At 44.2% G+C, this 26,384-nt stretch overlaps 1 protein-coding gene and 1 long non-coding RNA gene across 2 annotated transcripts; both read right to left on the reverse strand.

Moving 5' to 3' along the window:
• Nucleotides 1-1,061: 1,061 nt before the first annotated feature.
• Nucleotides 1,062-22,130, reverse strand: INO80C (INO80 complex subunit C). Its single transcript, XM_068147744.1, has 5 exons — nt 21,904-22,130; nt 7,881-7,991; nt 4,975-5,086; nt 3,527-3,594; nt 1,062-1,858 (listed from the first exon to the last, which is right to left on the reverse strand). Exons 1-5 carry the CDS (start codon nt 22,036-22,038, stop codon nt 1,727-1,729), a joined length of 558 nt encoding a protein of 185 aa, XP_068003845.1. The 5' UTR covers nt 22,039-22,130; the 3' UTR covers nt 1,062-1,726.
• Nucleotides 8,093-8,496, reverse strand: LOC137445747 (uncharacterized). The gene is made up of 3 exons (XR_010988474.1): nt 8,485-8,496; nt 8,211-8,282; nt 8,093-8,108 (listed from the first exon to the last, which is right to left on the reverse strand). It is a non-coding gene; the product is annotated as an uncharacterized lncRNA (long non-coding RNA).
• Nucleotides 22,131-26,384: the final 4,254 nt, after the last annotated feature.

The following is a 26,384-nucleotide window of genomic DNA, read 5'->3' on the forward strand; positions in this document are numbered from 1 at the left end:
CTGGAGGTGTTCAGGAGGAGACTTGCTGGGGTGCTTGGTGCCATGGGTTAGCTGTTTGGGTGGGTTGGATTGGTTGATGGGTTGGACACGATGATCTTGAAGGTCTCTTCCAACCTGGTTCAGTTTATTCTAAATAAATGGTCTCCCTGCTGACATACATATGGGATTGGGGTGGGGAGGTTCTGCACACAATGCCACAATAGCAGCATTTAAATGGCATGACCAACTCTGCATCCTGAGGAGGAAGCAGGGCTTCCCCCATCATCCTCCTATGTTTTTGGGTTGTTTTTTCTGTTGTTGTTTTGTTTGCATTTTTACTTTGTGTTACTGGCTACCAGTATATGGGGATCTCTGGCTAACAACCACAAGTTCAGAGAACAAAGGTAGGTAGGTGCCACATATATTGAGAAGTTAGTGCAATATGACCATGAGGGCTGTGTGGTTGGAAGGAAGGAACGGCTGAGCCTGAACGGAGTCCAGATGTGAGGCTGGGACAAAGATACAGAAGTGGGTAGACAACAAATAGCAGCTTTTCATAAGAAAGAGGACAAAAAGAAAGAGTGGGCAGAACCCCCTCTGCTCCCTTTTATGCTAAACTTACTTCAGGAAATCTCATGTTGGCATGTATCATAGCATCATAGTATCATAGTATCATTCAGGGTTGGAAGGGACCACAAGGATCATCTAGTTCCAACCCCCCTGCCATGGGCAGGGACACCCCTCCAGACAGAATCCAAACTCTCCTTCAGTCTCCTTCTTCTAAAAACAGTGATAACATTCAACTACTATCAGTTATTCTTTTGGTACCTCATGGTGCAAAGTTCATTGTACAAATGTAGGAGGTCTTGCTTTGATGAAGTGGAATTTGTGGGTTTTTTTAGCATTGCTTTGAAAAAGTCTGAGAAATTAGTACCTTTTAGTACTAATTAGTATTAATATTGTAATAACTAGGAAAGGTAGAAGAATAGTCAAGTGGTTAAATGAAGCACTCAGCTACGGATTGTCGCATTTAAGAGATTTGACTCGATGCTGCTATCCATATTAATTAAGATATTTGGAAAACAAGTTTGAATCTAACTTTATTTATGCTGGTATTTCTTCAGTGCAAATATTTGTGTGAAGCTGTTCATTTCCACAGAGCTCAGTACTGTAAACAGTCACCACAACAGGAGCACTTACTGGGTATAAACACATGGGGATAAACCTCCTTATAAGCAAGTGGACGGCTCACCTGGCAAGGCACGTTTAGGATTTGGGATATCTTGGTACCTTTTCCTTAATTCAAATAGGTTGGATATATATATTCAAATAGGTTTCCTTAATTCAAATAGGTTGGACTCGATGATCCTCGAGGTCCTTTCCAACCTAAGTTATACTGTGATACTGTGATGACTGTTTATTCTGAGCCAGAGCAGTACATCAAACATACAGGGTGTAGATGAAATCCTCCCTCTACAAAAATGAATCTACCTTGGGCATTACAGTGCAGATGCACATTCTTAAGGCCTAAGCCATTCTGTTCACCAAAACAAATTGCTTTACAATCTGGCAAACTGACAGATTATCAAAATGAAATTCAGCTGTTCTGTAAATCCATATATCAGCAACTCCTTCCAGATGTAAAGAATCCATACATAGTTTTAATGAACCTCAGCCCAGCAATCAGTTTCCACCACAACTCTCAAAATCAGCACTGTTCACAAGCAATAGACAACATTTGGTCTTTTCAGGAAACAATACTTGTTGCCTTCCTTAGAGCAAGGTATCCTGTCACCACGTCTGAAGGGAGCATCCGAATATAGGCAAACTCTTCTATAGTACTAAATCTGAGCTTGCTCTGGGGATCTGTGTAATTTGCCTAAAAAAGAAACAATGGCAGAGATTAGATTCAAGTAAAACCTGGAAACAGAATGCTAAAAAAGTCTCTAATTGCAAGACCACAAAACAGTGAGTTTCTTTTCCCAGCAGCAACACTGCTGTTCTACCATATGACCAAAAGCCTTGTGTCAGAGATGTGGAGACGTTAACAGATCCCTTTAAAATCACAGTAGAAACGCACTAAACTTAAAAAGAGAGGGCTAAAACAGCTTCATATAAAACACAGTGCATAAGAAATTCCTCAACTCTCTAAACTGACCCTATCAACTCTTGTGCCTTGTGCAGTCTCTCTCAAAGTGGGTGTCCAAAGCGTTGGGCTGCTGCCAATACATTACCCACAAAGAGGCTGAATTATGGGTGTTCTGATACCTCTGATTTTCTCTTCCTGTGTATAACTTAGCTTTTAATTTACTTTAAAGTGATTGTTAAAGCAATAGAGTCATAGCTTATGGTTCTGTGACTGAACTGCTTTTTAAATGTTCATGACTGTGTAATAAACTAGTCAAACAACATCTGCAATTTGTATTGTGCATCAATGTAGGCTAAAAATACTATGGCAGTTCTTCACTGTTCTGATGCTTCATATTGGGCTGTCACACACAGTATCACACAGTGTAACTTAGGTTGGACAGGACCTCGAGGATCATCGAGTCCAACCTATCAACACAGACCCCATGACTAGACCATGGGCTGTGGTGCTTGCACATGCTAATGTATGGTAAAAGCACATTTATGCCATGACCTCAGTCTGAAAACAAGCTTTACCACTAATTCATCAATAATTAAAACATGAATCAAATCACTGGGGGCTGCAGGTGAAAAGGGGAAAGGTACACTGCTACTAACAACTATTTTGTTCTAAGTGAAAACATTCATGTCACGTAGGAGCAGTGTCAGCAGCATATACAACATTTTTGTAGGCAGAACACAAGTGCTCTACTCCTGTTTTGTGCCAATAGAATCTCTAGGGAATTCAGGTGCCAAAATGTACCTGAAGAGACATTTTGTGGCATGTGCAAACCATATCTAAGTTCTTTTTTCTTGAACAAAATTACGTAGAAAACAGCCCATCTGTGACACATGGGCGATGCATCTGTCAAACTCCCAAGCCCCAGCCAAGTGTCTGACTCAGGCTGACTTGTTTGAAGAAAAGTTTGGCAGCAATGATAACAAGCTGGGGGCTTTTTAGCCTGGGACAATCAATATAACTTTGCCTAATCCCATGCTTGGAAACTGCTGAGCCATCTTTTTAGAACTTTCTCTAGAGATATAATGAAACACAAACACTCATCATGGAAACTTTTAGCCTCTATGGTTAAACCTTGGCAAAGTTAGCAGTCATGGAGAGTGTGCTACCAGCTTTTGGTGTCAGCAATCTAACAAATCAGAAATGATGGGGACCAGTTCAGACTCTGCAGGGGTTTGGCACTAAATCACTAGACAACTGTTAAGCTCAAGGCTGAACAGGAACCACAGTAAGCACATAGTATCATAGTATCATTCAGGGTTGGAAGGGACCACAAGGATCACCTAGTTCCAACCCCCCTGCCATGGGCAGGAACACCCCACAGCTTTATTTCATTGTGAAAAGTGAGAGGAAAGTTTTGAAGAGAAAACTAAAATAGTTATTGGTAAAAAAAGTACTTACTGGAAGTCCTGAAATATCTGAATATTTCTTGGCAGGCTTAAAGGACAGAGGAGCATCAATATTAAAATCTAGAGAGGAAACAAAAAAGAAAAAGAAAGTTCAGTGTGCTATATACATCTGAAAATGCCAACCCCAAATGGAAACACCTAGCATTTTTTAAATGCTGCCTTTACTTTTTGTATTAACTACCAATGCTGAGGTATCACAGTATCACAGTATCACAGTATAACTTAGGCTGGAAAGGACCTCGAGGATCATCAAGTCCAACCTATCAACACAGACCCCATGACTAGACCATGGCACCAAGTGCCACGTCCAATCTCCCCTTGAAAGCCTCCAGGGACGGTGACTCCACCACCTCCCTGGGCAGCACATTCCAATGACGAATGACTCGCTTGGTGAAGAACTTCCTCCTCACCTCGAGTCTAAACCTCCCCTGGTGCAGCTTGAGACTGTGTCCCCTTGTTCTGGTGCTGGTTGCCTGGGAGAAGAGGCCAACCCCTTCCCGGCTACAACCACCTTTCAGGTAGTTGTAGAGGGCAATGAGGTCACCCCTGAGCCTCCTCTTCTCCAGGCTAAACAATCCCAGCTCCCTCAGCCTCTCCTCATAGGGCTGTGCTCAAGGCCTCTCCCCAGCCTTGTTGCCCTTCTCTGGACACGCTCAAGTGTTTCGATGTCCTTCTTAAACTGAGGGGCCCAGAACTGGACACAGGACTCAAGGTGCAGCCTAACCAAAGCAGAGTACAGAGGCACAATGACTTCCCTGCTCCTGCTGGCCACACTGTTCCTAATGCAGGCCAGGATGCCATTGGCCCTCTTGGCCACCTGGGCACACTGTTGGCTCATATTCAGGCGGCTGTCGATCAGCACCCCCAGGTCCCTCTCTGTTTGGGAGCTCTCAGCCACTCCGACCCCAGCCTGTAGCTCTGCATGGGATTGCCGTAGCCAAAGTGCAGCACTCGGCACTTGGACTTGTTGAATGCCATCCCATTGGACTCTGCCCATCTGTCCAGTCGGTCGAGATCCCTCTGCAGAGCCTTTCCACCCTCTAACTGACTAACATCTGCTCCTAACTTGGTGTCATCTGCCAACTTGCTGATGACTGACTCGACCCCCTCATCCAGATCATCAATGAAGACCTTTAACCTGTTGGCCCAGTAACCAACATCCTGATTCTGCTCCTCTCTCTAATACAAGGACTTCAGTAAGTGGAACTTCCCTACCCCAAAATGTATTTGAACATTCTCACAATATTACAAATTGTTTGCTTTCCTCTACTTTCCAACCAGGTCTGGTGAGTGTGCCTGGACTTGTCTTATATGTATCACTGGATCCCCTTCAAGCAGGATACTGCATCCTGGTGACATTATTTAGTTTTGTTGTAAAGTTAAGTTATTTGTGTGGATTTTAATATTGATAAATACATCTAAAGCATCTAAGCAGCTTACAGCTAGGATCATTTAGTTGCCATGGCAATGCCCTTTCCGAAGCAAGAATTTGCTTTAGGTTCTTCCAAGTCCTGTTCTTCTTGCCAGCTGCTGCTCCACCAATGCTGGAATGCTAGAATTAAAAATATGGTGCTTAGAGAAAAAAATAATAAAGAACACTACTTCAGAGCATGAAAATTCTACTTCATTGTCTTTCTTATATGTCTCATCTTGTCACGAACCATGTGTTATCCTCACTTGGGAGTCACTCATTTCAGCAGGCCACAAGAAAAACCAAAGCTTTTTGGACTGTCAGTTAAGCATGTTTATGATTAACTGAAGGAAACTAAAATCTTCTTCTCACATGGAAATAGAAAATCCATGTGGTCAGGTTTAGCCTGAGATTACAGGATTCTGTACATACTTCCCATAGTATTAAAACCTGTTACTGTAAAATTGTGTCTAAAATTGTGATAACAAGGCTAAATTTCCTCTTTCCAGCATATTACAGGTGCAGCTCTAGCTCTTCTACATGACTGTAGAAAACACAACTGGTCTTGCAAAACATAGTTAATACTAGCAGAAACTTTCTGGAAATTTCATTTTTCTTTCAAATGATAGAGGAGAGAATGTAAAAAGAGTAATAAATGTTGTTGGCTGCTGAGATAGTTTTGCATTTTGAAAGGTACACCAACAGGCAGGCAGCTTGCCACAGGTACTATAGTGGTAGTTTCAGCTATCAAATATGATTCCTACAGGTTAATATCTTTATGTCCCTTCAGAGACAGAAGCTGTACAACCTACTATACTACTTCTAAATGATCAAAGGACACTTCAGAAAAGGTCTGTGAAATTGGGAAATTGTTATTCCTGTAAATAATTACTACCTACCTTATTAGTCTCATCAAAACCCATCACATTCTTCTAACACACTTTTGCTCTGATTGGTTTATAAATTAGCCTCTTAAATTGCTGAGGATTCAGTGAGAAAGGCTATCTTCAGACATGGGATATACTCAGAAGAGATGCTCATGAACTGGTGATGTAATGAGTTTTGGCAATGGATACCCAATATACAAAATACATTGAGGGTAACACCTCCGGAGTTAGGGTGACAGATCTAGAGACCATTGTGAAGCAGAGGTTGCTGGAATATAAGCTAAAAATAGATGTACTACCACATTACTAATTCCAATTCAGTACATGAATTTGCCCCAGAGTATTTTTTCTTTCTCAGTAATCTGGTTTCTCAAAAGCAACTATTTGGTTTATATGATCTTATGCCCCCTAGAAACAGGGCTGACTATCACCTCACATACCCAAAATCAAACAGCAATGACTGCCAAGCACAAGTGAACCAAACTACCTCTGCACTAGCCAAGTTCAGGGGAACCTGGAGCTAAGACAGGTAGAGATGTTCATTACTCTACATAATTGTCCGGTCTCCTTTCCTTTCCCAATTGCCAAGGGATGCAGATTTCATTCAGGAAGTTTAGGAAAAGGCAATGTCTTCCCCCTTCTCTGCTTTTAAGCCTATCCTCTGCAAGGAGGTAACAGAGAGAGGCATTACTTGAGTTCTTTTCTTTCTTTTATGGGAAATTAGGCAGAAAGTCATCTAAATTGTTACTAGCAGTTCCTACCAACAAAAAGCTAGTTAAAACCCAACACATTTGTAACAATTAGTTACTGTATTGGAGGGGACAATTTTCTGTTTTTACTATAACTGCCTATTATTTCTGAAGCAGTTGGTAAAGGCTCTGTGCATTCATTATTAATTCAAGCATGCAGACATTAGTACTGCATCTTTCCAAACCCTGATGTCCCTCTAGAAACTTAAGGATCAGCACAGGCCTCATGGATATTTAAATCCTATAGAGAAGCTCCAGGGAATGATTCTGGGTGAAAACTGAGCTTTTCAAATAAGCCCCCTTTCTTAAAGAGGATGGTACTCACTGGAGGCTTAGCAAGTGAAGTACACAGTCATTTGAATGCTTCTCTTGTGACAGAAGTCACCTGCAAAGCACACACAGAGCAACTTGCAAGTCAGAGATTAATTCTATGCTCAATGCCAAACCTGTGCTTAGAGAGCTGTGTGGTGCCCAATTACTCAGGTTTTATGCTGTGGGATATTGTATCTCACACATGAAGATTTGATCATATAGAATGAAATGTGGGATAAAATCTCTTTTCTAAGTACTGTCTTAAGACCAGCAGCCTGAAGTTTGCTTATCTAAAAAGCATTTGCAGAGTGTATCGATGAGTTCACCCTGGCACAGCAAGATGAAAGCAAACAAAAAACCAAACCAAACCAAACCAAACAACAAAAGCACCCACCCCAAAACTCAGCAGTGACAGCACTACTAGCTGTAGTTTTCCTTCACTTTCTCTCCCAACATAAACTCCAGAGTGCTTTAGCAGCCTGTATTTCATCAGCTGTCAGAGTTTACATGGCTTCTGAATGACAGCAGGCCAGGATTCTGGGGAGCATGAAATGTTTTCTTCTAAATCTAGCATTCTTCTCAATTACTGGAAGGACACCACAGGGCTGTTAAGTTTCATGGACCAACACAGGAGCACAATGCCAGTTGTTAATGATTCTCTGGCTGATTTCTAGTGCAATTGCTTTGAAGCTTTGCAGCTCCTCTCCAGCTGTGGTAGTTTGTGAGATACTGCATTTACCTTGATCTGGTAGGCTCTCTGACTCCGTTTCAGAAATTAATATAATAGTTTTGCCTCTGGACCTACACCATTTTCATTCTATGAAATAGAGTGTGTGGACCATATACTGTGGCACTGACTTGAGGTGGATTTCTTTGTCAACCTTTTACTTGGCCATTAAGCTGATGTTCTTAACACTTGTATTATTAATATGGGTATGTTTTACTGGAAGATCTCTGGATTTCAAATTGTTAGCCAAGTATACATACCACGAAATTTGGATCTTTAAATGGTAACAGCTTGACAGTTGCTTCCACTGATCCTGTGCTGGAGTCTGTGTTCAGAAATTTGTTTTCACTCATGGCCTCTCCACCTGCACTCTGAAGAAAAAAAATACAATCTTACTGCTTGTTACTTTTAGCTGCTTTAACTTGAGACAGGACTATCTGCTACATTACCTACCTTTTACCTTCTTGGCCTTCCCGTCTCTTTTGAACCTTTAAAGACGTTGCACGCCATCAATGCAGAAGCATGAAACAACAGTATTTGTCAAGCAATGTACAACAGACATAGGAATAGAGTGGTCAAAGCTTACTGACCGAAAACAGCATCAGGTTAGTTTCAGTATTACTGAAAGCCATCTCTGTGAAGTGCAAGACAGCTTGTGAAACCTGGAACAGCAGAAACACACATTGGCCTATTTCAGAACGGTCTGCATGAGAGTACCAACAGGAATATACAGAATTGATTTAAAAGCTTTTTCAAGGTTTTAAAGAAAACTTGGTTACTAGCTTATTTTCCATCCTTGGGTTCAACCACGCCTGACTGAGGATTGAGAGAAACAAATTACAGACATTATTTTCACATACAAACCTCAAAACATCCACACAGGTACTCGGTGCTTCTAGCCTTCTCTTCATGGTTTATTTATTTAGCAGGACATGCAGTTAGGGAAGGTGTGTGTGAGGGGAAAGCTAATAAAACTGCATCCTGATACTTCTGTGTGAATGAGTTTATGTTGTTTTTTCTTTTGTGAGCACCTTGAAGTCTCCGCACTAGCAGAACTAGCCTATGCTACATAGAGAAGTGTTCCTTGTGAAATCCTGATCTCCATTGAAGCCAATGAGAATTCTGCCACTGAATGTGGTACTCCAGTCAATAGCATTTCATACCAGGATTCTTATTTCTTTAAGAACAAAGAGCTGGTCTAAAAGTGAAATCAATATGTACTAACAGGTGGTTAAAATGTTTCTCTACCTTCAGACAGATCACACTTGGAATGAACAAAAAAAATGTTTTCCTATGAAAACCTGTACTGAAAAAACTACTGTTTTGATACAATACTCTTAACCAGGAGGGGAAAAAAGATCATTATTATTAATTATAGATGATGGAGACTGGAGTCAATACAGCTGACCAATATGATCGAGTATTGTTCCTTTATTGTTCCAGTATTGCAGGACTATAGTGCGAGTATAGCACAGTAAAGTAATGCAAAGAAGAAGGGAAACAGGAAAGGCAGAAGTGCCTAGCAAGGGAACTGCTACAACTTATATAAACTCAGAGAGCCTTGCTGGCATAGCTCCATTGGTTCCCTAGGAGTGACCACACATGGCACTGTTATAGATCATTGGTCCAACTACTAATGACACGCGAGGTTTGTTGATGCAGGTGCATGTCCTGTTGTTCCAAGATAACTTTCTGTGTTTATAGCTACCAGTGTCCTGTTCTAGTTCCACGCTGCAGGCACAGCACTGTTTTGCTACACTGCTAGCTGGCTCTGCACTTAGGCTGAGCATGGCCTACCACCAGGTCAGGCTCTAGGCCTGCACTGCCAGATTGCTCACACTGCTCGTCGCTGGCATTGCCACAATTAATTACATGAAAACAATGAAAATCACCTTGTGAAAATGATGATTACATTAAGAACATGAGAAGTGCCTCAACAAAGATAAGACTACAGTGAACGACTGGCCTGATGTGTCAGCTCTGCCCACCAAGATAGCAATTGTCCAGGGAGTGTGGTGGACTGCTAAGAGAGGCAGAGGTCGCTCAGCACTGACCCCTGTAAGCCCACTGGGAGGCACCGGGAAGTCACATATGCATTGTAATGTGACAAGGGCATGGGCCAGGTGGAGCTACGATGAAGGAACCAGGAATGGTATAAAAACCCTGAATTATGCCAGCTTAACTTGGGGGAACATCACCTGGAACATATTAGGCTAAAGGCAGCAGCCCAGGAATGTCTAGCCCCCATCACCGAAGATGGAACCTGAGGTGGAAACTATTTCTCCCACTCTTTCCACTCTCTCTCCCTTTTCTTTACTTTCTGTTTTGTTTGTAATACTCTACCTCTTCTATTCTTTCTGCCTCCATTCTCTCTCTCCCCCTTTTCTTTTCCATCTTTCTCTGTTTTGTTTGTTAAGTAGTTTGTGTCTTAATTTCACTCATGGGAATGTTCTAAAGAATGACATCTTTTTCCTGACTGCTGGATTGAGACATACAGCGAAGGCCATGATTCAACATATCACTCTCCATGTGATTACAAGGGAAGTGTTTGTATTCTTAACTAAATGCACAGGTAATTTCAGGATTAGGAACTAGACAACTTGAATTCTTTTTCAGGGCAATACATCCATTTTTCAGCAGTGCCCATTTGTTAACACAGCCAAGAGAGGTCTTAGACATTCAAAGTATGGTATAAAGAAGTACAGTAAAATAGTCATGTTTTCAATGTTTTATTAAAATAAAGTATATGAATAGAGATGATTTATTTTCACAACAACAGTCAGTCCTCTGTAAGCTCATAGTAAAGCAGATACTGGCATAATAACATCAGTGGAAGCAACACTGAAGTATGTAACCTGAAACTGATTCCTCCTGTGCTGAGAACACTACAAGACTGTGACTGACAGAGAAACAAGAAATGCAGATGGATGCTTAGAAATGTGCAGAAAACAACATCTTCAGCAGTCCTGTGTGAAGTGGTTTATACACCAAATTGTTAGGTTTCAAGCTATATTCTTGTGCATGCATGCTTCCAGCACTTCAGATTTTGGCAAGAAACATCAAGGTCATCTTGGGAAAGCCAAGGTTTGAGAGACAAGATTATTTTTGACGCATAACTTACCTTTGATGCCTTACTTCTCCAAGTAGAGGAATCAATATTCACAGCTACTCCTCATAAAGTTCTTGCCTTTTATTTGGTACCATTTGGTCAAATTTAAATCTAGTCCTACGGGTTTTTCTGTTAATTATCACTTTTTCCTTTGAAGTGGTCTTCTAAGCACTCTGCTGTTTATGAAACAGGTTGTAAGTAGCATTTCAAAGAGTTTTTCAAAACAGTATCTAGTATTTTGAGACTGACAAGTAAAAATAGTTCAATAAGCAAAGAGAAAGAAGCTCCTTAACTTCTGGAGCCTAGTACACTTACATATTACACTCACTGACTTCAGTGGGTTTTCCTCTGTGATAATTTTGCTGGTGCATTAGGAAGGAAAGTAAGGAACGATTCCAGGCAGAATAATTCCTGAATATAAATTTTTACACATTGTTTCTTTTCTGGACCAATCCCTAAGGAATTTCAGGTACTAGTGCTGCTAAGGATTGGGATAACCCATGTTATAGGACAGATATTAATTCTGCTTGTGCTGGTACCCTTTGCACAGCAGTAGGAGCAGCAGAACCCAGGGCAGCACCTGCTGCTTTCCTGAGCCATGTGGACACCCAGTCATCCTCCAGTCCCACTAACACATAATGCCAGCAGCAGCCAGCTGGGTCTGTCATGGACAATTTGAGAGCATTGGTTTCCTGTCCAAGGCAAAGAGTGCAGGCTGGTGTACAGGACTGTAAAGCAGTTTGCATACTGTTCAAGTGATACCTTGATTTCAGAGCATTGTGAAATAGTGAGAAGTAATTGAGACAGAGTACTATCATCCCAGTTAAATGCTGAGAACTGAGAAGAAGACACTCTGTGGAGGCATGCCACTTCAGCTTGTATGAAAACTCTGGGGTTTTAGCAGCATTATGAAGAGAGATACTCAGCTAATGGGCTTCTCATTCTGGAAAAAAACATTAAAGAGCTGAGTAGGAGCACATCCAACCCTTTTTTGAACACCTCCAGGGATGTTGACTCCACCACCTCCCTGGGCAGCACATTCCAATGGCTAACAACTCTCTCTGTGAAGAACTTTCTCCTCACCTTGAACCTAAACTTCCCCTAGCACAGCTTGAGATGAGCTTCTGGATGGACTGCATAGCAGTACACCACTGACTCAATAGAAAGATTGTTTTTATGACACATAACTTTCACAGTTTCCTATGGGGTTTTAACTCCCTCTTCCCTTCTCCTAGATGATGAGTATTCCCTTTACACCTAGGACACCATTAACCTGTTCTTCAAAGATGATCTACTTCATACATACCTAACCACACTAAGCAGTTGTTCTGCATTTATCTTGGAAAGTTGCTGTCTCATTTTCACACTTGAAAAAGGACTTCTATGCTTGAAAGTTTATTTGCTTTTTTCAGCTATACCACTAAAGTGACACTATCCATACCTGTAAACCTTGTCTAATTTATGCAGAAACTATCACAGGCATCTCAGCCTTTTCTGCCCTGATTGTTCTTTCAGCAACTCAGAAAAGCATAATCCTGGGGAAGCAGTAGACACGGCTGTTGCGATAAGCACCTTGCATCCTTACGAACACAAGGGAAGTGGTGCTACAAGCATGCCAACACTGCCAGGGTAGAAAAGTAAAACTATAATAACTTGCTTAAAATTGTGTGGAATATTTCACCTCTAGGGACAATGGATGTTTGAAAAATAAGGTATCTTTTAAAATTATGTTAGATTATACGTAATTCACCTGTGAGATTGCACACGGAAGTGCACAGAAGTCTGTTTAATGAAAATCAAGGACATACGATATACAACAGATTATTTTTCTCTGTTCAATAGATTATAAGAGGGCAGCCATGACACTGGAAGTCTCTCCTCATACAGTAAATCCTAGCAATGGCCTGCAATGGTTTACAGAAGGAATTTTCTTTTAGTTCCACAGAATACTGCTTATCCACAGCAGGGTCTTACATCCAGCAAGGACGATGTTTCTTCCCAAGTGAGGCAGGACTTACTTCCTGGCGCAGGGTGACTACAAACCCTGTAACTACATATACTCACCCCTCCCAGAGTTATGTACTTGGCTATAGCTTAATTACATATTACTCACTAAAAAGTTTCCTGTTATCCATTTCAAATTTGTTTCTTGAATTAACAGTGACACATTTTTATTACAACGTAAATGTGTGTGTTGCTGGATGACTACAATGCTTTCTGCTTCAGTTTTGAAAAGATTTCTGATCTCTGCTTGCACAACTGCGTGCTTTTGGATTAAAATCATCACTGGACAAAACATGTAACAGAAACAAATACCTCAAATACACAAGCAGACCATTCTGACAACTATTTAATGTGAGACTATGGAGTCATTCCCTCTGGAACAGACAGATCCTCCATCGTTAGCTGCAGAGGACAAAACATTTCCACACTCCCCTCCCATCACACCAGACTGGCTTCCAGACTAGTGGTTAGGGTGTGTGCAGGGAAAAACAGGGTCTGCTCAGGAAGGAACAGGAGAAAATTCAAGTGGAGGACACAGCAAGCACTTTTAAGAACATATGATATAAAACACAAGTATCAGTGCTGTAAGTGTGGTTTCTGTTCTGCTTTTAAAATAACATATTAAATACCTGGTTTCAGCAAGACGGGCGCTCACAGTTCTGTACCTCAAGTAGAAAAGAGTTGCCTAAACCTTCAGGGAGAAGCATAATCAGGACTTGTCCCTATGCTAGTTTATTTCAGTGGCATCTCATAGAGCTTGATGGAGTTTGTAGAATCAGTTTAGGTATTTAGATGCTGATAAGCAATATGGTAGCTGAAGCTGTTACTGTCTACATCTTTCTACGTGCAGGAACACAGATCTTGAACTGCTTGAGCTGCTTCAGTTTTCATTTAGTTTGTTGAGATAAACTAATCAAATCTGCAGTTAAGAATATCTAAGATCATAAAATAGCTCACTTGCAGTGGAAAAACAGTTTTCCTTGTCACATGGTCCTGTTTCTTCCTTGTGCTACCTCTCCAACACCTGTTTAGGTTTCCCTTTGAATCAGTCCAATTCACTGGTGCAGCAGGAGACAATAAAGCTTTCCAGGCGAGGGGGAAGGTTTTTTAAGTTAGTCTTCTGACTGATGATGTCTATCAGGGGCTGAGCAGGTCTGCTGGTGTGACACAGGCAGTACAAGTATGCCATTGGGACTTGTGAGGCTCAGTAAGAGCGAGGAAGATAGGAAGAGACTGGACTCTTTCCTTTTTGATCATGAGAAGGTAATAGATTGCCTAATCAAACCTCTAAGTTGCAGGTATGCTTTGCAGTGAGACAAGAAGTGCTGTTCATGGATAAGAGTTCTGCTGCAACTGCCTGGTATGTTTCATAATAGAGAATATCACAACTTTTATGGATTCCTGCACATCTAAATAAATAGCCACTGCCATTTTGTTTTCTTGGAACAACTGAAAAAATGTGTTCAAAATGCTCTCAGGCTACCAAAGGAATGTTTCTATTAACCCATCTGATCCAAAATTAAAACATTTATGTAATAACAAATGCCTTGCTAAGACAAGAACTGAAATTACCTAACAGAAGCATTACACTTCATAAAATATGTGAAAAACAGTTTGACCTCTTCAAGTCTGCATTATCTAGGCAGTTTCCTTTTGTTAATTTGAACCTTTAATGCTAACACAATTCTGAGATCAATTTTTAGAACCCAAATCTTTCAGACAAAATGTGGTGCTGAAGCACACCGAGTGTTTTAGATTGCTCTTCCTCTTGCAAGATATCATAGTATCATTCAGGGTTGGAAGGGACCACAAGGATCATCTAGTTCCAACCTCCCTGCCATGGGCAGGGACACCCCACACTAGATCAGGCTGGCCAGAGCCTCAGCCAGCCTGGGCTTAAACACCTAACCCATCCTATTTCATCTCCGTATGACAGATGCAGTGAACCATCTCTCTTCTAAGTTTCTTGCATGTTTATAGTGAATCCTAAAACTAAGTGTGACCACAGTAAAACTCTCCATTTTCTGTTACCTAAAGGAAACATTAAAATTCTCTGCTAGGATAAGGGGAGAAGGGCAAAAAGCCCCACACCACCATCATACTGACGCTGACAGTAAAACTCAGCACACATATGCTTTTGTCTTTCTACAACATCTGTGTTTACTCTAAAATCTAACCACATTGGCTGGGGGGGGTGGTAATTCTCTGAGACTGGTACAGTCTGGTTTGGAAATTCACATACTTTGAACATTACAGATCACCTAAAGCTTTCAATATGTGTAGTCAATATAAGTAAAATCTTAGGTCTCAGTTTTGACAGCTTCCCCTCTTAATCTAGATTGCTCTAGAAAAGCAATTTCTCCCCCCCGCCCCCGCCTTTAGTTTTTAAAGCTAACACCCTTTTGCCAGATTTCCCTACCAAATCTGCTGATTGTCTTCCAATCATCATATTCATCCATCAGAGATTCAATGGAATCTGGTTCTTCAACAAGTTTGACTTCAACTGTGCCACTGGTACCTCAGGATAATCCTGGCTCTTGTTTGTAGACCACGTAAAACACCAGCTGTTTTTTGGGAAGAGTACAAAAAACCCACAGGAGAAGAGATGATCGGTAGTTCAGTTCACTGCTTTGCTGCAGGAAGTATCTTTGTGGTCACATGTTTGAAAGGATTAGATGTAATCACTTCAGAGAACTGCAAGGGGGACTTTCAGTGCTCTGCAGTCTGGTGACACGCAGTAAGACACCAGGTTGTGTTACTTACCTGTGGGAGAGCAATCTCAATTTAAATGCTACTTGCTAAAACTCTTGCTAAGACATGACGTTTGAGGTGGCTGATAGTCTTCTAAGAGCCAAGACCCCAGGGTAGAGTTGTGAAGAAATGTACAAGTGGCCAGACTGGAAGAGCTCACCTCAGCAATGATCAGTAATTAGCTATCAACTACACCTTATCATGATATGAAAGTGTCATTTAAATCAATTTAATTAATTTTGAGATAAACATCTCCTGGAAACACGTGACAACTTCTAATGACATAATTCCAGGCAAGCAGTACCTTCAGGTGGGCCCTGCTTTACTGATCAATGTAGTATTAGCTACTGCCATAACATTAAGGGCTGAGAGATGTTTAAAAAGATAAAGTGTAGTCTAGAACATAGTGACAGCTTTTCAGTAAGCTGGCAAATACATAGGCACTTAGATCTCCCTACTGTTAAGCTGTATCAGGGACCTGCTGTTCCTTTCAGGTCTGGTAGATTGGTGAAAAATGTTTCCAGCTACAAAGGAGCCTTTCTGTTCAAGAAAATCTTACATGGAATAGCATTATGACAGTAAGCTTGATGGTACACTGACTGTCTGAATTCTTAAGTAGGTCATTTTTAAGTGGTACTTGTCTCAGAACATGGTGAGAGTAGCAGTTAAGCTCAGTCCTTGTAGTGGTACCCACAGATTCTTTAGAACTCATTCTCCCTAACCTCATTTTTCAGGAAATTACAGCCAGATCAAATGGACTTGTTTGCAACAATGCCACTTTTAATGCTGATTTGATGGTTTCCTACTTATAGTGATAGGCTTGGTAAAACAGCATAAGAGGAGAACTAGTTAAATTTACGGCTGGTTTACAGTCCAGTTCCATGATATTTTGTACTAGCACAAGCTGTCTTTGCTCAACAGCTTTTGTGTACCAAATAGTAACCACAGTATCACAGTATAACTTAGGTTGGAAAGGACCTCGAGGATCATCGAGTCCAACCTATCAACACAGACCCCATGACTAGACCATGGCACCAAGTGCCACGTCCAATCTCCCCTTGAACACCTCCAGGGACGGTGACTCCACCACCTCCCTGGGCAGCACATTCCAATGACGAATGACTCGCTCGGTGAAGAACTTCCTCCTCACCTCGAGTCTAAACCTCCCCTGGCGCAGCTTGAGACTGTGTCCCCTTGTTCTGGTGCTGGTTGCCTGGGAGAAGAGGCCAACTCCTTCCTGGCTACAACCACCTGTCAGGTAGTTGTAGAGAGTGATAAGGTCACCCCTGAGCCTCCTCTTCTCCAGGCTAAGCAATCCCAGCTCCCTCAGCCTTTCCTCACAGGGCTGTGTTCCAAGCCCCTCACCAACTTCGTTGCCCTTCTCTGGACTCATTCCAGCAAGTCAACCTCCTTCCTAAACTGAGGGGCCCAGAACTGGACACAGGACTTGAGGTGTGGCCTAACCAGTGCAGTGTACAGGGGCAGAATGACCTCCCTGCTCCTGCTGGCCACACTGTTCTTAATGCAGGCCAGGATGCCATTGGCCTTCCCGGCTGCCTGGGCACACTGCAGGCTCATGTTCAGCCTACCATCGACCAGCACCCCCAGGTCCCTCTCTGCCTGGCTGCTCTCCAGCCACTCTGCCCCCAGCCTGTAGCACTGCCTGGGGTTGTTGTGGCCAATGTGCAGAACCTGGCACTGCTGCTTAAGAGGAAATTCAGTCATTATTTTCTAAATGGTATCAAGACATGCTAGAGGTCGGTTTACATTAATTCAAAACATCAGATGAAACACAATGTCATTCTTAAAGTAAAGGCATTTACTTCATCAATAATTCTGAAGTTGCTTCACCAATAATGTAAGCAAATACACATTTGCCATAACAGTGTATTTTCTTTGTAACTGTCCACTGACAAAATCAGAGGCTGCTTTCTTTTTTCCTCTTACCAAATCATTTTCTCGTCTCATTATAAATTTTGTCTTGAAAGCTTCTTAGCTGTCATGGCATTTCGTTTCATCAAATGCACCCTAATGCAGAATATGCTCTTTTAAGAGCTTCTTGTTCTGTATGATCTTATAAAAATATTGGTGTGAACATGAAGGTATACAAATGGGTGACATTTTAAGATCAACATCAAAGCTTCTACCACAGCTTAAATGTCAGTAACTAGAACGTTTTGAGGCCTGGAAACAAGTCAGCACAAGAGCCAGCTATGGAGCTGAACCAGTGCAGCAGCTATTGGGAATCACTGGGCAAGGATATTTAATTGAGCAATGCTGTGTACACCACTAGAAAACACTGGGTTTGACACAAGTGTTACCATTTAATAATAATCAACACTGAAAATCTGCTGCTGCAGCAAAGACTGAGGTATTTTACAGTGGCACAACTGCATGGGAGGAATAATTGTGTAATGCTAATGACAGTGATGTAATCAACTTGCAATCATGCTTTCCTGTAAATCTATGTTTCATCTTACATTTGGTAAATACAGGCATTATATTCAAAAAGCATGTGTCTCTCTCTTGTAGACATGACTGAAAAGCAAGCCCTATGTGCAACATTTCCAAAACAAACATGACTCAATACCTTTGGGTCAGTAACTCAAACAAATGATGCAGAATGTCTTCTGGTAATGTCCCTTAAGTGTCCCAGAGAAAGTAGCCATTCAGATGTTGGAGAAACACAATCTAAACTTGTCTTGTAAAAATCTATAATGCTGTGTGGTAATTGTGTCTTCTTGTAGGATACACAGGTACTCAAACTGATTGGTTACATTGCTATAGCTAAGCAATTTTGCTATATAAAAAACCATAGAATAGAATTAACCAGGTTGGAAGAGATTGAGTCAAATCTATCATCAAACACTACCTAATCCACTAAACTATGGCACCAAGCACCCCATCAAGTCTCTTCCTGAACACCTCCAGTGATAGTGACTCCACCACCTCCCTAACATCTAGCCTAAACCTCCCCTGGTACAGCTTGAGACTGTGTCCTCGTGTTCTGGTGCTGGTTGCCTAGGAGAGGAGACCAACCTCTGCCTGTCCACAGCCTCCCTTCAGGGAGTTGTAGAGGGCAAGAAGGTCTCCCCTGAGCCTCCTCTTCTCCAGGCTAAGCAACCCCAGCTCCCTCAGCCTCTCCTCCCAGGGCTGTGCTCCAGACCCCTCCACAGCTTTGTTGCCCTTCTCTGGACACCTTCCAGCAACTCAACATCTTTCCTAAACTGAGGGGCCCAGAACTGAACACAGGACTCAAGGTGTGGTCTAACCAGTGCTGAGTACAGGGCAGAATGACCTCCCTGCTCCTGCTGGCCACACTCTTCCTGATAAGGGCATTTGAAAAATCTACAGTTCTACTAAACCAGCACATCTCTCAGCAGGAGCACTGTGAGAGATAGTTGTAACTTGGCAATTAACTAGAAACTTTTTCAGGGCTTCTAGAGATTAAGATTAAATAAAGTACTGAATTGCTGAAAAAGTGCTCAATGATCAATGTTTCTAACTGCAAAAATGCAAAGCCCCATTTCCTTTGTTTCAACTGGCTCATTCCACACCTAGTCAGCAACACAGTGTGACTGTAAGAAGATCCATCAGCTGTTCCTGTCCCATTCCTGAGGTTACACATTTTCTGAGGCTTATTTTTTTCTTCTCCTCATGGGATTGATCTGCATTGCTCAAGTCAGTAAATGTGTATGATGATTTGGACATAATCTTGAGAAACTACTCTTTTCTCCACTGAAAACACTTGTGGGAAGGACTATGAAAACTGTTTTTCCACACACTATCAAAAATCCAGCTTGAGTAAAAAAATCACAGGTTGTCTCCTAACACTGGAAACTGTCCACAGGTTTAAGTTTGATGTGAACTTCAGAAAGCAGTTTTAGAGGCTGAAGGGTTGAAAGGTTAGGGAAAGTTTATTAAAGATTTTATACACAGTTAAATAATATAGCAGTATAAAATGTTTTCTATCTGCATACACATATACACACACATGCAGAGAACAGTCCATGCTGGAAAATCGAGACTCTTTATCTTTAGCAGGCCTTGAAAAAGTTGTCAAACATGACCATGCCAGGCTTTAGTTTTTCACAGTTGCAGTGGTTCCTTAGCTACTTAAGCATTATGGTTCATATTCCCTCTCCTAGGGATAAAACCACCAGAAAACCAACTGTGTTTGTTTGCCACAGGGTAGAAACAAGTATTATAAGAGCATTACTCACAATGAGGATTTGTATCTGTGCACAATGGCTTTTAATTGTCTGGATAGAAGATCTGATGAAAAAAATCAGAAAAGTTCCCTTTACATGATGGCTTACATGAAAAATAAGCAACCTTACTGGCAGCCAGGTGTCTTTTGCAGCTATGCTACTCTTCTAGTTCCTGAAAAGAACCATTTTGGGGTGAGGGGAAGGGGGGGGGGGGGGGGGGGGGGATGGTGAACAAAAAGGTTTTCTAAACCTTTCCTCACCATTTTACCCAACCAAAATTTTTCTATAAAGAAGTAGTCCAGTGGCATTGAGTGCACCCTCAGCAGGTTTGCTGATGACACCAAGCTGTGTGGTGCAGCAGACAGCTGGAGGGAAGGGATCCATCCAGAGGGACCTGGACAGGCTGGAGAGGTGGGCACAAGCCAACCTCAGGACGTTCAATAAGAGCAAGTGCAGGGTCCTGCATCTGGGTGGAGGCAATCCCAGGCACAAATACAGGCTGGGCAGTGACTGGCTGGAAAGCAGCCCTGAGGAGAGAGCCTTGGGGGTGCTGGTGGGCAAGAAGCTCACCAGGAGCTCTCAGTGTGCACTTGCAGCCCACAAAGCCAATCAGATCCTGGGCTGCATCAGGAGAAGTGTGGCCAGCAGGTCGAGGGAGGTGATCCTCCCCCTCTACTCAGCCCTGGTGAGACCCCACCTGCAGTACTGTGTCCAGTTCTGGAGCCCCTATTCCAAGAGGGATGTGGAGGTGCTGGAAGGTGTCCAGAGAAGGGCCACAAGGATGAGCAGAGGGCTGGAGCACCTCTCCTGTGAGGACAGACTGAAGGAGTTGGGGCTGTTCAGTCTGGAGAAGAGAAGGCTCCGAGGTGACCTAATTGTGGCCTTCCAGGATCTGAAGGGGGCTACAGGAAGGCTGGGGAGGGACTTCTCAGGATCTCAGGTAGTGATAGGACTAGGGGGAATGGAATGAAGCTGGAGGTGGGGAGATTCAGGCTAGATGTGAGGAGGAGGTTCTTCACCATGAGAGTGGTGAAACCCTGGAATGGGTTGTCCAGGGAGGTGGTTGAGGTGTTTAAGGCCAGGCTGGATGAGGCTCTGGGCAGCCTGATCTAGTGTGGGGTGTCCCTGCCCATGGCAGGGGGATTGGAACTAGATGATCCTTGTGGTCCCTTCCAACCCTGAATGATACTATGATACCATGATATACTGCATCTAAGGTCTATAGAGATGCCACATACACACAGACTGAATCTCTTTCAGTCCTTAATTTTGGAGCACAACACCATCAAGGGGCAGATGTCATCAGCTGGGGACAGATTTGCAGAGCTGTTTGACAGTGGCACACAAAGCAGAAAGGGAAGCTACACAACCTGCTGCAACTGGGGGCAGAAGTTTAGGACAATTAACAGTCCTTCTCCCTCCCGTGATCCTGTTCCCCAAAACTCAGGTTACATCTCCATTTCACATTTCACTCTTGGGTCCACTTAGCTAACTGAGAGGTGGTCACAAAGCAAAACTGCACAGAAGCAACAGCTATTAAATTGTGCTCTTTTGACTGCTGGCCCTCCGCTGTAAGAGCTAAACCACCTCAAATTACAACAATCTCCATGCACAACCAGCAGCTTGAGCATGTAGGTGTGCACACAGAGCTCCGCTAGGGAGTAACGTCAGCTTCATCGCAAGCTACTGAAGGCAAGCACGAACAGCAACGAATTGCCAGATACTCTGCTCAGGGCGCCAACACGTACACTGCCAGAAGTCATTTTAAACACAGTCTTAACTGCACATCTGACTGGAAGAGGCAGGAGACCTATACTGCATATTTAGCTACATACAGGATAAGGACACACAATCTCCACACTACAGGGAGACAGTGAAGGCTTTGAAACTCGGCATTTCGAACGCCTGGAAAGAGAAAGCCAACTCGAGAGGAACGGGAATCCTTCCTTGGAGCTCGGCAGCTTCTCGTCCCGCCACGGGTGAGACCACGAAGGAGGACTCAAGGGTCCGTGGGGAGGCAGCTGGCCCCAGAGCCGCCAGGGACACACAGCACCCAAGGGCAGCCCCGAAGACAACGGACGCGCGCCCGGACGGAACCCACGGCCAGTCCCGCACGCCCCGCTCCGCCTCGGCAGGCTCACGCAGGGGAGGGGAGGGGACAAGAAGGCCATGGCCGCGCATGCGGTCTCGCCTGCGCGGGCGCATTACCTGCGAGCCGCTCGGCACCGCGGCTTTTTTTTTCTTGGTGGGGCCGCTGCCGGTGCCCGGGCTCGCCGGCCGTTTCTTGCTACGGGAAGAGACCCCGGCGGGAGAAGAGGCCGTCGCGGGGATGAGACTCGCCATTTCTTCCTCCTCCCAGTCTCTCCGTGCCTAGGGCGGAACTGAGACGGGGAGCTCTCCCGCCCAGCCCGCGCGCCCACTGCGCGTGCGGGCGCTGGCGGCGGCGCGGCGGCGGGGCCGCGCAGTTAACGGCGGGGCGGGGTTGGCGTCGGGGAAGGAGGCGGTCGCGGCCGTTTGGCCTCCGCTTGGAAAGGTTTTCATCGCGGGCGTACGAGTCCGGCTGCTCCAGCAGCTGGAGCGAACCTCGCAGGAAGCCGCCTTACTGCTTTCTCCTTCGGGCCGACATCCAAAGCCCAGACGGCTTTCTGGAGGCCTGGCTGTGGCGGCAGAGCTGCTCCCCGGGGTAGCTCCCCTCGCCTTCCTGCTGGGCTTGCCCCCGTGTGTGTGGGAGGTGGCTGGAAGTGGCAAGCTTTGGGTTTCCTGCCTGTGGGAGGCAGTGAGTGTGCAGGGGAGGGCCGGGCGCGGAGGCTGAGCCCTGCCTGTCACTGAGGGTTTGGAGCCGGGCAGTCGTGCGGGAAGCCCAAATGAAACAGCTGTGCAAGGCTCCAGGCTGTAGTTTGTCAGAGGGGGGCTTAGCCCCTGCTGTTGGGCCGCTGCTGATTTAGGCTTGCCTAAAGCGAGGTCAAGGTTACACAAGACGCTTGGACACCATGGAAGGGTTGGTGAGTCTCAAATGTGTCACTTTTTTTCCCCGGTTGTCTTGATAAAACATGGAGCGGGTTTGAATTGCTCCCCTTGGTTTTAAGATGATGATCCCTGAGAAGAAGAAGGAAGAGTGTGGCCAGCAGGAGCAGGGAGGTCATTCTGCCCCTGGACACTGCACTGGTTAGGCCACACCTCGAGTCCTGTGTCCAGTTCTGGGCCCCTCAGTTTAGGAAGGAGGTTGACTTGCTGGAACGAGTCCAGAGAAGGGCAACAAAGTTGGTGAGGGGCTTGGAACACAGCCCTATGAGGAGAGGCTGAGGGAGCTGGGGTTGCTCAGCCTGGAGAAGAGGAGACTCAGGGGAGACCTTATCACTCTCTACAACTACCTGAAGGGAGGTTGTAGACAGGTGGATGTTGGTCTCTTCTCCCAGGCACCCAGTACCAGAACAAGAGGACACAGTCTCAGGCTGCGCCAGGGGAGGTTCAGGTTGGATGTTAGGAAGAAGTTCTATACAGAAAGAGTGATTGCTCATTGGAATGGGCTGCCTGGGGAGGTGATGGAGTCGCCGTCATTGGAGGTGCTCAGGAGGAGACTTGCTGGGGTGCTTGGTGCCATGGGTTAGCTGTTTAGGTGGTGTTGGATTGGTTGATGGGTTGGACGTGATGATCTTGAAGGTCTCTTCCAACCTGGTTTGGTTTATTCTATTGCTGTGCCTAAACTGCTATTTGCAGTAGCAGTTATAGATGAGCTACAGTTCTTTACAGTAGGTTTAAGTCTACTAATAAACGTTCATAGAACATTGAAGTGTGGTTGTCCGTGCTTAAACGGTGTAGTCGTTTTTAAATGCAAGTTGGAATTGATTGCAGCTGTCATTAAGGGTTTCAAAATACAACTACAGAGAACTGATGGTGAATGAAAGACAATAGAGGCCTTATGATTAGGATCATTTTAAGATATTTTTAATTTTTTTTTTTTCTTTATGGAGGCAGAAAGGGATGAGAGAAGAAAATGTCAGGAAAACCAGTGTGAGGATCTTTAGGGTAAAGCAGAATAGAGAGTGAACAGCCATGCTCTGGCCCTGTGCAGGCTGTGCTCAAGACTGGGGGGATATCACTCAGGTAGTGATAGGACTAGGGGGAATGGAATGAAGCTGGAGGTGGGGAGATTCAGGCTGGATGTGAGGAGGAGGTTCTTCACCATGAGAGTGGTGAAACCCTGGAATGGGTTGTCCAGGGAGGTGGTCGAGGCCCTGTCCCTGGAGGTGTTTAAGGCCAGGCTGGCTGAGGCTCTGGCCAGGCTGATCTAGTGTGGGGTGTCCCTGCCCATGGCAGGGGGGTTGGAGCTGGATGATCCTTGTGGTCCCTTCCAACCCTGAATGATACTATGATACTATGATAATGGGAGGGCTTTGCCTTACAGCTGGCTCCCCTGTGAACCGTGAGGCATGGCATCAGCCACTGGGACAGTAACGGCTGAGGATGACGACCTACCATTATGAACGTCACTAATACGAATCTGGAGGTGTGGGGACAGCTGATGGAGAAGACCCATAGGCAGAAATGGTTGGGGAAGCATGTATTTTGTCAGCTGCTCCCTGCCTGCCTCAGTCCCAGGAGCAGCTTCCTAATGGGTAGAAGGTTGTGCCAGTTCTCTTCCTACTGGTAGTGGTGAAGTAGCCCAACAGAGCAGCTGGTTGGAGTGGGGCACGCTGTGACTGCCGTATTCGGGATGTGTGGGAGGAAATACCTTTGACACGTTCGGACCAAATGCATTGTTACTCTTCTGCTTCATCAGAAGCCAGTATGCACAGCTGAGCATCTGTTATGTTATAAGCTTTGTCTCTCTCAGTAACTGCTTTACATCCCACCTGCCTGTTTTAGCTTTCAGCGTTCCTGTTCTTCTTACCTACTACCAGAAATATGGGTAGGTCAGAAATGAAATTCTGTGGCTGCACTTGGCTATACTGCAGCTTATAAGATGATTAGGTATCTAAAGTTGTGAGAGAATATAGATAAACTTTGTCTAAAACACTAAATTAAAGGTTTTTAAAGCACAAAATAACCTCTATGCATTTTCTTCATACCTACAAAGTGGGGATAACTTTTTGCTAGGTGGTAGGAAGTTGTGGAGGTTGAGCAATAACACCTCTTGATGTTCATGTAGTAATTTGTACCACTACAATTTCCCAGCAACAGTGCCAGTTAACTTTTATGTTCATTTATCCATCTTTAACAGCACTGCAGAGGTGCAGTTTGTGCTATAATTTTAACTCTTTAAAAAGACTTAAGTTTTCTTTAAAAGCAAACAAACCCACTGGTTTTTTTGTTGTGTTGGCTCCACTGGGTGTTATTTCCATTTCCATAGAGGCTCTGTATAAAGAGATAATTTAACTTCTCGGCTTCACCGCTCTGTTGGGTAAAAAGCAAGGAATTCCTTCAGGGCAGACTGTGATGCCTGGTGGCATTTTGTATGTGATTCTTTAAAAGTTCTTGTAAGGTTTGAGGACTGATTTCTCAGACCCTGCAGTGTGAACTTTTGTGATTTGGTTTTGCTCCCTGCAATTTGCAGTTGCAGGCATTAAAGGCTGGGATTGTTTAGCCTGGAGAAGAGGAGGCTCAGGGGTGACCTCATTGACCTCTACAACTACCTGAAAGGTGGTTGTAGCCGGGAAGGGGTTGGTCTCTTCTCCCAGGCAACCAGCACCAGAACAAGGGGACACAGTCTCAAGCTGCTCCAGGGGAGGTTTAGACTCGGGGTGAGGAGGAAGTTCTTCACCGAGCGAGTCATTCGTCATTGGAATGTGCTGCCCAGGGAGGTGGTGGAGTCACTGTCCCTGGAGGCTTTCAAGAGGGGATTGGACGTGGCACTTGGTGCCATGGTCTAGTCATGGGGTCTGTGTTGATAGGTTGGACTCGATGATCCTCGAGGTCCTTTCCAACCTAAGTTATACTGTGATACTAGCTTTGTTTAAATACGCCTTTAAAATAGGTATTTAAATTCTGGATTAAGAAAGCTACTGTGGTAACATTAAAGGCCTTTTTACTGTGCACATCAAACATCTAATTTTTACTACAATCTTTTGAAAAGGCCATTTCTATATTCTTAGTAACAAAGAAGGTGAAGCAAGGCCTTTAGAAATGTCTTTTGTGCCATTTTTGTAGTAGCCTCTCCTTAAAGCTTATTTTAAAATGATTGACACATGAGAAATGGATTTAGGAAGGGCAGGTCCTGCCTGACCAACCTGATCTCCTTCTATGATCAGGTGACCCGCCTGGTGGATGTGGGGCAGGCTGTGGATGTAGTCTCCCTGGACCTCAGCAAGGCCTTTGACACCGTCCCCCATAGCAAACTCCTGGCCAAGCTGTCAGCCCATGGCTTGGATGGGAGCACACTGCGATGGGTTAGGAACTGGCTGGAGGGCTGAGCCCAGAGAGTGGTGGTGAATGGTGCCACAGCCAGCTGGTGGCCAGTCACCAGTGGTGTGCCCCAAGGATCACTGCTGGGCCCTGTGCTCTTTAACGTATTTATTGATGATCTGGATGAGGGCATTGAGTCCATCATCAGTAAATTTGCTGATGACACCAAGCTGGGGGCAGGAGTTGATCTGCTGGAGGGTAGAGAGGCTCTGCAGAGAGACCTCGACAGGCTGGACAGATGGGCAGAGTCCAAGGGCAGGAGATTGAACACATCCAAGTGCCAGGTT

Source organism: Melanerpes formicivorus, unplaced genomic scaffold (genome assembly GCF_026170545.1).
Source record: "Melanerpes formicivorus ecotype bairdi unplaced genomic scaffold, bMelFor1.0.p_v2 SCAF_15, whole genome shotgun sequence".
Lineage (NCBI taxonomy): Eukaryota > Metazoa > Chordata > Aves > Piciformes > Picidae > Melanerpes > Melanerpes formicivorus.

Excerpts from the sequence above, each read along its gene's own strand:
- INO80C (XM_068147744.1), bottom strand. The coding sequence starts at position 22,038 with ATGGCGAGTCTCATCCCCGCGACGGCCTCTTCTCCCGCCGGGGTCTCT. Across the intron at positions 5,087-7,880 it reads TTAAAGATCCAAATTTCGTG|CATTCCAGCATTGGTGGAGC; the intron begins GTATGTATACTT and ends TTTTAATTCTAG. Across the intron at positions 1,859-3,526 it reads CAGATATTTCAGGACTTCCA|GCAAATTACACAGATCCCCA; the intron begins GTAAGTACTTTT and ends TTTCTTTTTTAG.